Source organism: Nomascus leucogenys, chromosome 20 (genome assembly GCF_006542625.1).
Source record: "Nomascus leucogenys isolate Asia chromosome 20, Asia_NLE_v1, whole genome shotgun sequence".
Classification (NCBI taxonomy): domain Eukaryota; kingdom Metazoa; phylum Chordata; class Mammalia; order Primates; family Hylobatidae; genus Nomascus; species Nomascus leucogenys.
The window spans coordinates 48,396,747-48,410,380 of NC_044400.1; the positions used below are offsets into that span (position 1 = coordinate 48,396,747).

The window sequence follows — 13,634 nt, forward strand, 5'->3', positions numbered from 1 at the left end:
ATGTCTATTCAATTATTTGACCACAAAAAAGAATGAAATTATGTTATTTGCAGGAACAGGGATGGAACTGGAGGTCATGTTAAATGAAATAAGCCAGGCACAGAAAGACAAATATCGCGTGTATCTCACTCATATATGGTAGCTTAAAAAGTTGATCTCCAAGGTCAGGAGATTGATACCATCCTGGCTAACACGGTGAAACCCTGTCTCTACTAAAAATACAAAAAATTAACTGGGCGTGGTGTCGGGCACCTGTAGTCCCAGCTACTCAGGAGGCTGAGGCAGGAGAATGGCGTGAACCCGGGAGGCGGAGCTTGCAGTGGGCCGAGATTGCGCCACTGCACTCCAGCCTGGGCGACAGAGCCGAGACTCCGCCTCAAAAAAAAAAAAAAAAAGTTGATCTCATAGAGATAGAGAGTAGAGAGATACCAGAAGCTGGAAAGGGTGGGGGCAGTGGAGGACCAAAACAGGTTGGTTAACCGTACAAACATAGAGTTAGATAGAATAAATTCCAGTGTTTGATAGCAAAGTAGGGTGACTATAGTTAAAAACCATGTATTGTGTATTTCAAAATAGCTAGAAAAAAAGAAATGTTCTCAACACATAGAAATGATCAATACTCTAGGTAACGGATACCCTAAATACCCTGACTTGATCATTACACATTGTATGCATGTTATAAAATATCACATATACCCCATAAATATGTACAAATATTATGTATCAATGATAAATTTTAAAAGTCCATTCATGAATTTTGCCTGTTTTAAAGTCTGACTCTTTTTCGCTATTGAGTTATATGAGTTCCTTATGTATTTTGGATTTTAACCCCTTATCAGATATATGGCTTGCAAATATTAGAAATGATACTGATTATTCTTTTCTTTTACATATTACTGTCAATATCAGGAAATGAGGCAGCAAAAAGATATCATTTTCTAAAACAGAGCTGCACACACTAAATGGGGAGATTATGAAACATGGTTTAGAAATCTAATTTGCTTGTTTGTCCAACGATATTAATACTTAGCAATTTATAAATTGTTCTCACATGGATTATCTCATGCCATCCTACAACAAAAAGATATTTCAGTTGTTAAAATAGCATTTGTCCTCTAGGAAAAATGGGAGAAAAGTGACATACATACAATGTTATTCATCACAACATTGTATTAGCAAAAGATTGGAAACAAATGTCTATCTTTTCACTAAGGGACTGAAAAGTGTTTGCAGAACAGTGTGTACAGTATGTTCCCACTTGTGAGCAAATGCATAATATTTCAACTTCTTCATCCTTTCAAGTTTTCTAAATTCAGGAAATGGTATATTCAATTTTTTTTTTTTATCACTTTGATAATCAAGATTCTCCCAAATAAAAGGATAGTCGGCCACCAGTTCTGGGTCTCTTTAGTCTACAGGGTTAGTCCATTCAACCTGAAGTACACTTCACTAATATTTTACATTTTCACTCATTATCTAGGCTCTGGCTTGTGCAGCTAACTGGAAATTCTCAAAGAAGCAGAGGCCTCAAATATTTTTGTTATCGATGAGAGAGATGAAATTATGATAGAGGCTGGGTGCGGTTGCTCATGCCTGTAATCCCAGCACTTTGGGAGGTCGAGAAGGGTGGGTCACCTGAGGTTAGGAGTTCGAGACCAGCCTGGCCAAATCCCATCTCTACTAAAAATACAAAAATTAGCCAGGTGTGGTGGCATATGCCTGTAATCTCAGCTACTCAGGAGGCTGAGGCAGGAGAATTGCTTGAACCTGGGAGGCGGAGGTTGCGGTGAGCCGGCATCGAGCCATTGCACTCCAGCCTAGCTAACAAGGGGGAGACTTTGTTCCCCCCCCCAAAAAAAAAAAAAAAAAAAAAAGCAGCCAGGTGCCGGTGGCTCACACCTGTAATCCCAGCACTTTGGGAGGCCAACACGGGTGGGTCACAAAGTCAAGAGATCGAGACCATCCTGGCCAGCATGCTGAAACCCCATCTCTGCTAAAAATACAAAAATTAGCTGGGCATGGTGGCGGGCACCTGTAGTCCCAGCTACTCCAGAGGCTGAGGCAGGAGAATCGCTTGAACCTGGGAGGCGGAGGTTGCAGTGAGCCGAGATCGTGACACTGCACTCCAGCCTGGTGACAGAGCGAGACTCCATCTCCAAAAAAAAAAAAGAAAAAGAAGTTGACCATAGAACATAAATGATAGAGAATAACACAGACCAAACTGTGTAACATCACAGATGTCTTTTGGAATCTTTTTCTTTGTTTTACATTGTGGAATCGCTCCAGCCTGTTGCTTGCCACAGAAATGCAGAGTCCAGGGCAAACTCTGTGGCTATCACACAGTGCAGTGTCCTTTCACAGAAGATCCTAAATGCATACTTTCTGTTCGGACTAGTCATACGATATAGATCTCAAGCAAGTCCATCCTCAAAAGCAGCACAAACTCACCCTCAGTTAAATCTCTTGGTGTCTTATCAACAAAAGTAATGGTTCCAGTTCCAGGCAGCACACCAGAGTTACACACCATCTGAAGGAAGATTGCCCTGTCTCCTCTGACCTGTGGTTGCATCCAACACACAGCTGATCCACTCAACCAAAGCCTTCATCAGATCTCTTAGTGTATTCTCACAACTTGCTCACATTTCTTCCTTTGTTTGCTGATCTTCACAACCTGACACAGAAATGTATTTTGTTCTAGAACAAATAATCAGCGAAAAGAAATCTCTAAGAGCCTAAGGTGTGACAAATCACTTTCTTTGAACCATTGAAGCCCCACAGAGCTATATGAGAGCATTCAGTACTCGTTCATCAAGCTTGACGTAAATTACCAAGCCTGCCTCAAATAGCTCATCAGCCCTTTCTGCCTGCTTCTGAGGGAGACCTGCCTCCATCAGTCTGACAGTATTCTGTGTGAGTGACACAGGACATATCGATTCATGTTTTCTTTTTAACTGAATCCCATTGCCATTGACCTGACTGCCCTTTCATTATGCAGGAGAGGGCACATTGGCCACTGATAACTGATCCTTGACACTTTGAAAACAACTAGATGGTGGGAGTGCCACCCTTCTCTGCTCCCATCAAGTATTTTTGCCAAAAAAAAAAATCAAACCTGAATCAGATCATGCTTCTTGATTTAGTTGTACTAGTTCACAGGAAATCCAGGGCACATAGGAACATGTTAAACACACCATGAGGAGACAACCACAAAATCCAAAATGCAGGAAACTCCGAAGAACAAATGATTTGGTAGTTTGGAATAAATTGCAAGAAAAAGAGATGAAGAATGTTTAGACTGAAAGAGATTTCAGAGGCTATCCATCAAATGCAATGAGTGGATGTTATTTGAATCCTGATTCAAGCAAAGTGTAAACAAAACATACGAGACAAATGGGGAAATTTGTACACTGACTGAATAATTGATGATATTAAGGAACTGTCAACTTTTTTAGGAGTGACAATGGTAGTACAGTTGTGTGGATGCAGGATTTTTGCTTCTTCACTTAGCTACATGTGAGTTCTTGTCTCACCATCAGGAAGAATTAGGCACGCAGACATCGAAGAGTGAGTGGAGTAGAATGCATTAAGTGAAAGGAAAGCTCTCAGGAAAAAGAGGGGATGTGGGAGGTGGTTCTATCTGAAGATAGGAAAGTTTCCCCCAATATAGCTGAGCCCGGGGCTTTTTTATGGGCCCAGAATACAGAGCATGTGCTGATTGGTTTGTGAGTATGCAAAAAAGATCAAAGCGAAGACTCTACTCAAAGGTGGGCACAACAGTATAGGGGAAAAAGTAGGTATATGTAAAATAGGTGAAAGATAGGGATCAATCAGAGGAAAACACGTCAAATGGGAAGGCAGGTTCTCAATCTAGTCTGAGGATTTACCTGGGACAGTTTCCAGCTTGAAGGTTGGGTTTCACTGGGAACCTGCCCCATCTGCCTAGGCATTTGCCTGCCTCTATCTGCCTAGGCATTTGCCTGCCTCTTGCCTCTATCAGTGTGTGTAAACAATTCCCGATCTTTTATATATACTGAAATATTTGCTGATATAAATACTGAAATACAGATACAATGACAGGCCTGGGATTTGCTCCAGAATTGCCCAGCGGAAAGATGGGGAGCAAGGAATATACAGATGAAACTAGATTGGTCATGAATTGAGTTTCGCTACAGCTGGGTGATGGCTACTTCGGTGTCCATTGTATTATTGTTTGTATAAGTTTGACATTCTCCATAAAAAGGATAAGCAAGAATACATTCTCAGAAGAAAAAGACAAGTGAAAAATCACCAAAGGTCCTGGGCAGGTGTTTCGAAGTATCAACGTACAGAGTAGATTGCAGGGTAGGGAGGTGGGGAACTGAGTGGGAAAACCTAACTTGAGGCCAGACTACATTTAAAGCAATTTGAGGACTTCCGAGTGGGAAAGTCCAAGTAGGGAAATGATGATACGAGGATGGAGCTTGGCAGAGATGTCTGTAGTCCTGCACTTAGGATCATGAAAGCCACAAACATAAAGAAGCGTTCAGGGGGCAGAGATACCCTTACACCACAGGGAATGAACCAACCAGGAAGGGAAAAAAGAAAGCCTGCTGAGCTCACAAAGGAGATAATTAGCCCAAGCTCCCACCTACAATTTACTTTTGTTTTAGAAAGCCAATAAACACCTCTCAGAAATGGAGCTCCATTTCACTCTTGCCACCTAGAGATTTAAAAAAACTTGGTGGCTCACGCCTGTAACCCTAGCACTTTGGGAGGCCAAGGCGGGCGGATCACGAGGTCAGGAGACCAAGACCATCCTGGCTAACACGGTGAAACCTCATCTCTACTAAAAATACAAAAAATTAGCCAGGTGTGGTGGTGGGCGCCTGTAGTCCCAGCTACTTGGGAGGCTGAGGCAGGAGAATGGCATGAACCGGGGAGGTGGAACTGGCAGCGAGCCGAGATCGTGCCACTGCACTCCAGCCTGGGTGACAAAGAGAGACTCCATCTCAAAAAACAAAAACAAAAACAAAACTGTCTTTTTCCAGTTAAGGTGAAATAGTTCAGAACAATGTATTTTAAGGACACAATCGGGCTCTGTCATCTCTGTAACTTGCAACCCTAACTTCCCTTTGGAAGTTGCGCAATGCTATTTTGAAATGGTTTCAAAAACTATTTAGACCTGAAGCTGGCTCTTTGGTCTGTGTGCCCAACTTCATTCCGCACCGGGTTTGGGCCAAACACGAAAGTGGCCTTCACTGGACTCAAGCAGGAGGTGGCTGACAGCTCTGCTTCTCATCAAGAATCCACACAAGGGAGCCAGGTGGGAAAACACCAGATTCTCCAATACTGTTCTCCATCCTGATTACCTTGAGCATGAGCACCATGGTGTTGGAGGGCCTCGCCTCTCCAGTATTCTTTCTCCTCCAATTAATCTGAGTGGTCACTATGCTTTGTGTGCATGGAGAAGCCTATAGAAGAAGTGATGTTATTTTAAACTTTGATTGTTATCTGCCTAAGAGTGCACATCTTGCTTTCAATGGTTGAGTTACTCTACACAAATATGCTTGTAGCAAGAATGGAACAAAGGGATAACCCAGGGGAATGACACGCAAATAGCCTCCCAGAGCCATGTGGTTTTAAACACAAAGGTTAGGAATTTGAACTTAGTAGTCTTAAAATAGACAAGCACAGAAGGGGACATAACAGAACTGTTTGCCCATAGTTCAAATACTTGACTATTTCAATGCAGCATACTATATTAGAATTATCTGTGTACGCGTGTATTTCTCTTGCTAGGCTATATTTTAGATCAGGACTGCATGTTTATTGTCAGTATCCAGAAAAGTGCCTGGCTCCTCACAGGGACCAACATGACCCAATCAGTAAATACCTAAATGAATGCACAAATAGCTTTGAAGATACAGTCTTTTAGGATGCAGAAATCATAAATATGACTGAGATGCAGGCCATCCTCTCAAAAATCCCTTCAAAATAGGACACATATATTTGTTCCATCACTTAAAGCATTTGTTTTTAAAACCAAGTGGGATTCCAATGTCATTGAAATAGCAATACTTTCTCTTACTAGCATCATGATTGAGGAAAATCAATGAGCTATATAAACCAGAAGTACTCCCAATGTTCCCCAATGGAAAGAGGAACAGCTGCTATTTCAGAGACCACAAAGAGGAAAAGTAAAAATAGTTATTTCCTCCTGCAAGTCTGTCTCCTACACTTAACTTGGGGCCTATTCTTTCCAAGGCACTGAGAGAAAATGGGCTGCCCCTTCTACACTCAAACCAAATTTAAGTTCAGCAATTAGAAGGCAGAGTGGGCTGCTATGACAGCTCTCAGTCCTGATCACAGGCCGGTGACCACGCCTCATGCCCCTGCAAAGCATTTCCCCAGCATCTGCATGCCATGTGCTTCTGTCTTGCTTGTCCCCATTCATCCCCTTCAGGCTTCAAGGCAAAGCAAGATAGGAACCCAAGCCTGCCTTCTTTCGTACAAAGTATTTTTCCCATCTGAGATGTTAGATCTTAAAAGAGGGTGACCTGGCCGGGCGCGGTGGTTCACACCTGTAATCCTAGCACTTTGGGAGGCTGAGGTGGGCGGATCACCTGAGGTCAAGAGTTCGAGACCAGTCTGGGCAACATGGTAAAACCCTGTCTCTACTAAAAATCCAAAAAATTAGCTGGGCGTGGTGGTGCATGCCTGTAGTTCAAGAGAATCACTTGAAAGTGGGAGGTGGAGGCTGCGGTGAGCCTAGATGGTGCCATTGCACTCCAGCCTGGGCTATAAGAGTGAAACTCCATCCAAAAAAAAAAAAAAAGAGGGTGACCTAAGAATTCTGACAAAGAGAATTCCCAGTGATTTATTATTACTATAATTGCCCTTTACGGATTTTCATATAATGTAGAGACCTGTAGGATGAAATGACCTCAGAGACCATTTAGTAAAATATCTTATTTTTTTGAGACAGGATCTCACTCTGTCACCCAGGCTGGAGTACAGTGGCACATCACGGGTCACTGCAGCCTTGACCTCCCAGGCTCGTGATCCTCCCACCTCAGCCTCCCAAATAGCTGGGACCACAGGAACACACCACCATACCCAGCTAATTTTTTGACTTTTTGTAGAGATGAGGTCTCACTATGTTGCCCAGGCTGTTATTGAACTCCTGGGTTCAAGTGATCCTCCCATCTCAGCCTCCCAAAAGGCTGGGATTACAGGTGTGAGCCACCATACCTAGCCAATATCTTCATTTTAAAAATGACAAAATTATCACCCAAAGTCTACAGTTTACTTTAGGGTTCACTCTTGGTGTTGTACATTCTATGGGTTTGGACATATGTATAACGACATGTATCCATCACTATGGTATCAGGGTATTTTTATTGCCCTAAAAATCCTCTGTGCTTTGCCTATTCATGCCTCCCTCCCAATCTCTGATCTTTCTCCTGTCTCCATAGTTTGAGTGATAATGATGTGTGTAGGTTAATCAATTATACCAAATGTATCACCCTGGTGGGGGTTGTTGACATAGAGGGAAGCAACGTATGTGTGGGGGCAGGGGGGCTGATGGAATTTCTCTGTACCCTCCTCTCAATTTTGCTTTGAAATTAAAACCGCCCTTTAAAGTCTTTTTAAAACATGACCAAAATTGAGACTTTTGAGAGGTGACCAAGGTCACAGAGCTGTTTCACAGTAGGCCAAGATTAAAACCCAGTGGCCTTATTGTTGCCAGCTTTATGTACCAGGTGGGCTACCCTACATCCCATAGCAGGAAGAAGTTGAGAAATACCTAATGAACAGCCATGGTGAGCTATTTCTTAGAAATACAGGTGACAAATAGGTTCGGGTGCATCCCCTCTAGGTCCAGTGAAATCATCTGCTCATGTGAGTGGCAGAGAAGTGGGATGCATTCTAAAGTTTCCATCTTGGCTTCTGTTTTCATCGTCTCCCCTTGCTTCCCCCACCTCGACTTGCCACAGCCTCCACATTTTTGTCCATGCTGTGCTCTCTGCTTGGAAGGCTTTCTCTCCCATCTTCAGCTGCTCTTCATCCCTAAGGGTGAAGCATCTCATTCAGCACCTCATCTATGAGGCTTTCTTTCAGCAGCATGAATCCCTCCGCTCAGATTTCTGAACGCTGAATACTTGTAAAAAACACTATGATAGAATTTGTAAGTATTGCTGTTACTTATTAGCCCTCCAATTAGACTGAGCTCCATCATAGCAGGATTGGGTCATAATCAACTTTGTATTTCCAGAAACAAACTCCATGAAAGGGTGAAGAGTATGTGCTCAAAAAAAAAACCAGACAGAACACAGATCTAACATTTCTTTTCTCCACAGTACAGTTTGACACTAGAAAACATTATAAAATAAACATAAATATGGCTTCTACAATGAAGCAGTTTGTAGAATATATTGAATATTATAGATTTAAGAGTTCTGGTAGGACATAAGCAACATATGACTAAAATAGAAAAAGTTACAATACTATCACATAGTATTGTAATTTTTCATTGTTCTGAAACTGTTCATAACTATTTAGGTTGAGTGTAATCATAATTATGGCAATCGTTTGCTTTAAAAATCAGAAATAATATAAAATATATAAAGTATATAAAGAAAGTTTGGTCCTAGCTCATGGGTGCTGAACTGGAGTCATTTTGGAAGGCTGTAAGACCACGAATTCTGAGAAGATAGAAGGTACAGATTAAATAATAAATCTATTTGTTATTAGAAATTGGCTTATAGGAAATCTATCATAATAAAGTCTAGTTTGGGCCGGGCGCGGTGGCTCACGCTTGTAATCCCAGCACTTTGGGAGGCCGAGGCGGGCGGATTGCGAGGTCAGGAGATCGAGACCACGGTGAAACCCCGTCTCTACTAAAAATACAAAAAAATTAGCCGGGCGTGGTGGCAGGCGCCTGTAGTCCCAGCTACTCAGAGAGGCTGAGGCAGGAGAATGGCGTGAACCCGGGAGGCGGAGCTTGCAGTGAGCCGAGATCGTGCCACTGCACTCCAGCCTGGGCGACAGAGCAAGACTCCGTCTCAAAAAAAAAATAAAAATAAAAAAATAAAATAAAATAAAATAAAGTCTAGTTTTAGATTTTAGACCACACACGAACAAGAGAAAAAAACCAGGGTCAAGTAAATAGTTCTTGCTCATAGGTCTTGCTGCCTCCAAACAAGGAATTACGTTAAATTGTGCTAATGCAAAACAAACAAACAGAAAAATATGCTACTTTCAAGTGTCAAGTAAACAACTGTTTGGTTTTTCAAGATTTAAAAAGATGAGTTTCAACACATTAAACAAAGACAGTGAAGCTGGTTTTTCCTAGCACATGTACGATGTACTAATATGCTATGTGCATTATTAGAACCAAAAAAAAAAATTAGTTCAAAAAACGTATCTTTTTAAAGCATCTTTTGCTCTATTTCATAGGTTTCTGCAACTTATCATTTTCCCCAAACATGAACACAACATTTGATCTATTCATTTATTTTACTTTATAAGGAATTAATAGAAATATAAATGTACATATACCTAAAAAGTGGCTATCCTACATAAGCCAGCCCAGAATTTACTAACTCCATAGGTTTTCTGGATATTTCAAGCACACATTAAAACAATTACAGAGAGGACATACCTTTATGATTTATGCAAATTAAGGCACATCAATTACAATCTATTTTTTTAAGTTAGTTTAAAAATCTTCACTTATAAAAATTCAAAGTATGTCGAAGCTCAACTTTTTAGTAGGAATGTTAGTTTGTTAGGTTTGGCCATTTTTCTTTTTTCACCTTAAGGGTCAAACATGAAACAATGAGGAATGTAGGTCTCTGTAAAACACATAAATACCTGTGATATTTTGAATCATTTGGCCCTTAAAAATATTGCTTAACAATTTAAACCCAGCTTAATTGTAGGTAAATGCAAGTGTACCCAAGGCTGGACTATTTTAGTCTGCTTTTGGCTGCAGATTGTACTTCTGTGGCTGGAAAAAATGTTCTTCAATAGCACTGACCAGTTCATTCAGTTCCTTCTTCAGCTGCTCAGGATCACTGGAAAATAAGGTGGAAAAAAATCCAGGTCAAGGGATTATTCCAAAGCACAGTTTAAATGCTGCCCCCCACTGATGAAGTGACATGAAAATATAACCTTAAGAAGAGGAGTAAATAGGAAAAAAAAGAGAACTCCAGAGAATTAAGCATGGAACACATCTGTTGACTTAGACAAAACACCCCATGAGACAATATGCATTATTTTTCCCAAAGATTTTTCCAACGTCTGAACTATAAACAAAATTATCCTTTGCTCTTCTCATAAGACTTTGTAAGAAACACAATTTTTGGCCTAGCATCCCTAAAAGATCTGTAATATTTATACCTAAGGGTGTAGAGAAAGCTTTCATGATGTCACTTGCCATTAAATCCTGCTAAACTTTTACAAACAACATCTCTGTTAACTCCTCAGTCTCCCAGAATACAGACATTCATGATGATGTCTGCCCTCAAACTACTGGCACCTAAGCTCCAGCCTTGTCTAGAAAGCCTTCCTAGAATGAACAGCAAATAGGGAGCCTCCGGGTGGGTTTGAGGAGTCAAACACCAAGAAATCAGATCCCTGTGGTCATATCATAATGAATCTATTTCTTGAAAGAAAGAGTCACAACTAAAGTATAAACAAGAATCTGGGGAGACAAATCCCTCTAAGAAAATCAAGTTTTCAGGGCTGTGGGAAACACTCATTTATATACAAAGATTTGAAAGGTAAGTAACAGATAAAACTGACTTGCAGTTAAAGAGGTTTCCAGCATCTTAAGTAGCCTAGTGTGAGTACTGTAAGTACTTAACACCAAAAAGCTAAATTTAAAAAACTAAATCCTTTGTACTTTCCATTACTTCATATTCTTCATACCATTTTTAATATATGCAGAGTTTATTTTAATGGAAATCCCTATAATTAGTTAAAATCATTTCAACACTGTAATAGCTAAACAGTACTGTAATCACTAAAGCAATCCATTTCATTGTAGACATTAATTCTGGCTCTACACTTACTAGCTCTGTGCCCTTGGGCAAGTGGCTTGGCCTCTCTAAGGCCCAGATTCCTCATTTGTAAAACTGGGATAAAGACTTTATCTTCTCAAGAGAGTTGCTGTACAGATTGCGATAAATTATATAAAGCAATTAGCACTGAACACGGCCCAAAGACCTCAATAAATGTAGCTATCATTATAATTATTTTTATCCCTACTGGCAACATATAAAATAATTATACTTTTTAAGTACATACCAATTATATCAGCTTTCTTCTCCTTCTCCATAAATGTGCTTTGAAGAAAATAACAGTTCTCAGGAAGGCATGTAAGCTAATCATTTTTTAAAGTATACTTAAAACTAAAATTCAGTGAATTTACTGATTACTAATTTATTATTCAAGTTTATTTCTTAATCATGACATGAGTGAACATTATGATTCATGTATATAGTGATATGTTTTTGATATTGAATTTTATGTATGAAAAAGAAATCAGTACCACAGTGTAAGATTTAGTGGTACAATTCTTAAAACAAAAATTTTGTGTTACTATTCTCCATCCTAATCAATAACTGTTCCATTTGTTAAATTAATGCTTGAGAATATTTCATAACATCTTTAAAAATAACAGGACACATCCCATAATCATTTAAGCCAGGGTTAGGAATTCCTGTTTCTGAAAAGTCTAAAGCTAGATGGATCTCTTTATTGGAATGTTTAGGAAAGTTATCATGCATAATTGGTATTTATTTTTCTCTAATCATCATGAAAAAACATTTAAACTAAATGACAAGTAAATACAATGCAGTGTTCTTGATTTGATTATAAATTGGGAGAAAAGAGCTATTTTGGGGACTTTTGGGAATGTTTGAATTTAGGTGTCAATTTGGCTAGGATAGTGTCTCCAGTTATTCAAACACTAATGTTGTGATGCTGTGAAGGTATTTTGTAGGTGTGATTAGTATCTATAATCAGTTGATTTTAAGTAAAGGAGATTATCCTAGACAATGTGGATGGGCTAGATTCTATCTGAAAGGCATTAGGAATGGAACTGAGGTTTTCCTGAAGAATTCCACCTGTAGACTGTAACTTTAACCCATGCCCGAGAATTCCAGGCTCCCTTTCTGGACAGCCTGCCCTATGGATTTCAGACTTGCCAAGCTGGCCCCCACAATCAATTGCACAAGTTGATTCCTTGCAAACAATCTCTTAATAGATACATTCTACTGCTTCCGGTGGTCCACTGGAACCCTGCCTAGTACCATTATTATCTATTTGCCTTAATATTAAGAGAATGTTCTTAAGAGATGCATACTGAAATGTCAGGAGTGAAGTATCATGAAGTCTTATGATGTGTCACGAAGTATCACAGAGTCTTTCAAATGGTACAGAAAAATCTCAAATACATAACATATATGGTGAGAGAGCAAATATTGCAAAATGTTAGCAATAGCTGAGTCTGGATTGGGGTCAACAAACTGTGGTTCATGTAGTTTTACTGGAACACAGCCATGCCCATTCCTTTATTCATATGGCTGCTTTCTTACTACATTAGCAGAGCTGAGTAGTGGCAACAGAAAACACATGTCTGCAAATCCTAAAATATTTACTATCTGGCTCTTTACATAAAAAGTTTGGTCTAAGTGAAGGGTATGTGGGTATTCACTGCATTCTTATTTCAACATTTCTGTAGGTTTGAAATCGTTCAAAATAAAAAAGTTGGACAAAACTAAAGACATCTCCCCTGAAAAAATATATTTTTAAAGCAGCACATATTTGAAAAGGATTTTCCATTTTAGTTGATTAGAAGGCCATGAAATTCCATGAATAATTGAAATTTATGACATAAAGCATATTAATAATATTTAAGCTTTTCAGGAAAGAAGGAAATCTTAGTCAAGACTTTATTGCTAGCCAGGTGCAGTGGCTCATGCCTGTAATCCCAACACTTTGGGAGGCTAAGGCTGGCGGATCACTTGAGGCCAGGAGTTCGAGCCCAGCCTGACCAACATGATGAAACCTTGTCTCTACTAAAAAAAAACCCCAAAACAAAAAAATTAGCTGGGTGTGGTGGTGCATATCTGTAATCTTAGCTACTCAGGAGGCTAAGGCACAGGAATTGCTTGAACCCAGGAGGCAGAGGTTGCAGTAAGCTAAGATTCCACCATTGCACTCCAGCCTGGGCAACAGAGAGAGATCCTGTCTCAAAAAAAAAAAAAACAAAAAACAAAACAAAAAAAACTTTATTGCAGTTGTACGTTAGGTACGCTGGTGCCTTGCTTAAGCCCTGACCACATATCCATCTACTGACATAGCGCTTAATGTCCCATTTAATAAATGGAAGCAATGTTTCAATGAATATAATAAAAGGACAAATTTTCAAGGTTTTTTCACTAATTTATAGGCTAATATTTGAATTTAAGTCCACTCAATAAGCCATGTGAAAAATGTTAATACCATAAAGCCTTAAACATTTAAATAGTGTCATTATTACAAAGGAAAGCTTTCCAAAATATAAGATATATTTTCATCAGATAATGAAAAGGAAAGGACAAGATATAGAAAAAACAGATACTTCAGTTGGACTGTTTAGTTGG

At 39.6% G+C, this 13,634-nt stretch overlaps 1 protein-coding gene across 2 annotated transcripts in view; it reads right to left on the reverse strand.

Moving 5' to 3' along the window:
- Positions 1-9,479: 9,479 nt before the first annotated feature.
- Positions 9,480-13,634, reverse strand: part of PGM2 (phosphoglucomutase 2) — a 35,123-nt gene continuing 30,968 nt past the window's right edge. For both annotated transcript variants that reach the window (XR_004027325.1, XM_003258566.4), the window contains one exon: positions 9,480-10,058. Coding sequence is in view for 1 of the 2 variants with exons in the window: in XM_003258566.4 (XP_003258614.2) it covers positions 9,956-10,058 (103 nt within the window). In the remaining variant the exon portion in view is untranslated. The remainder of the gene's footprint in view (positions 10,059-13,634) is intronic.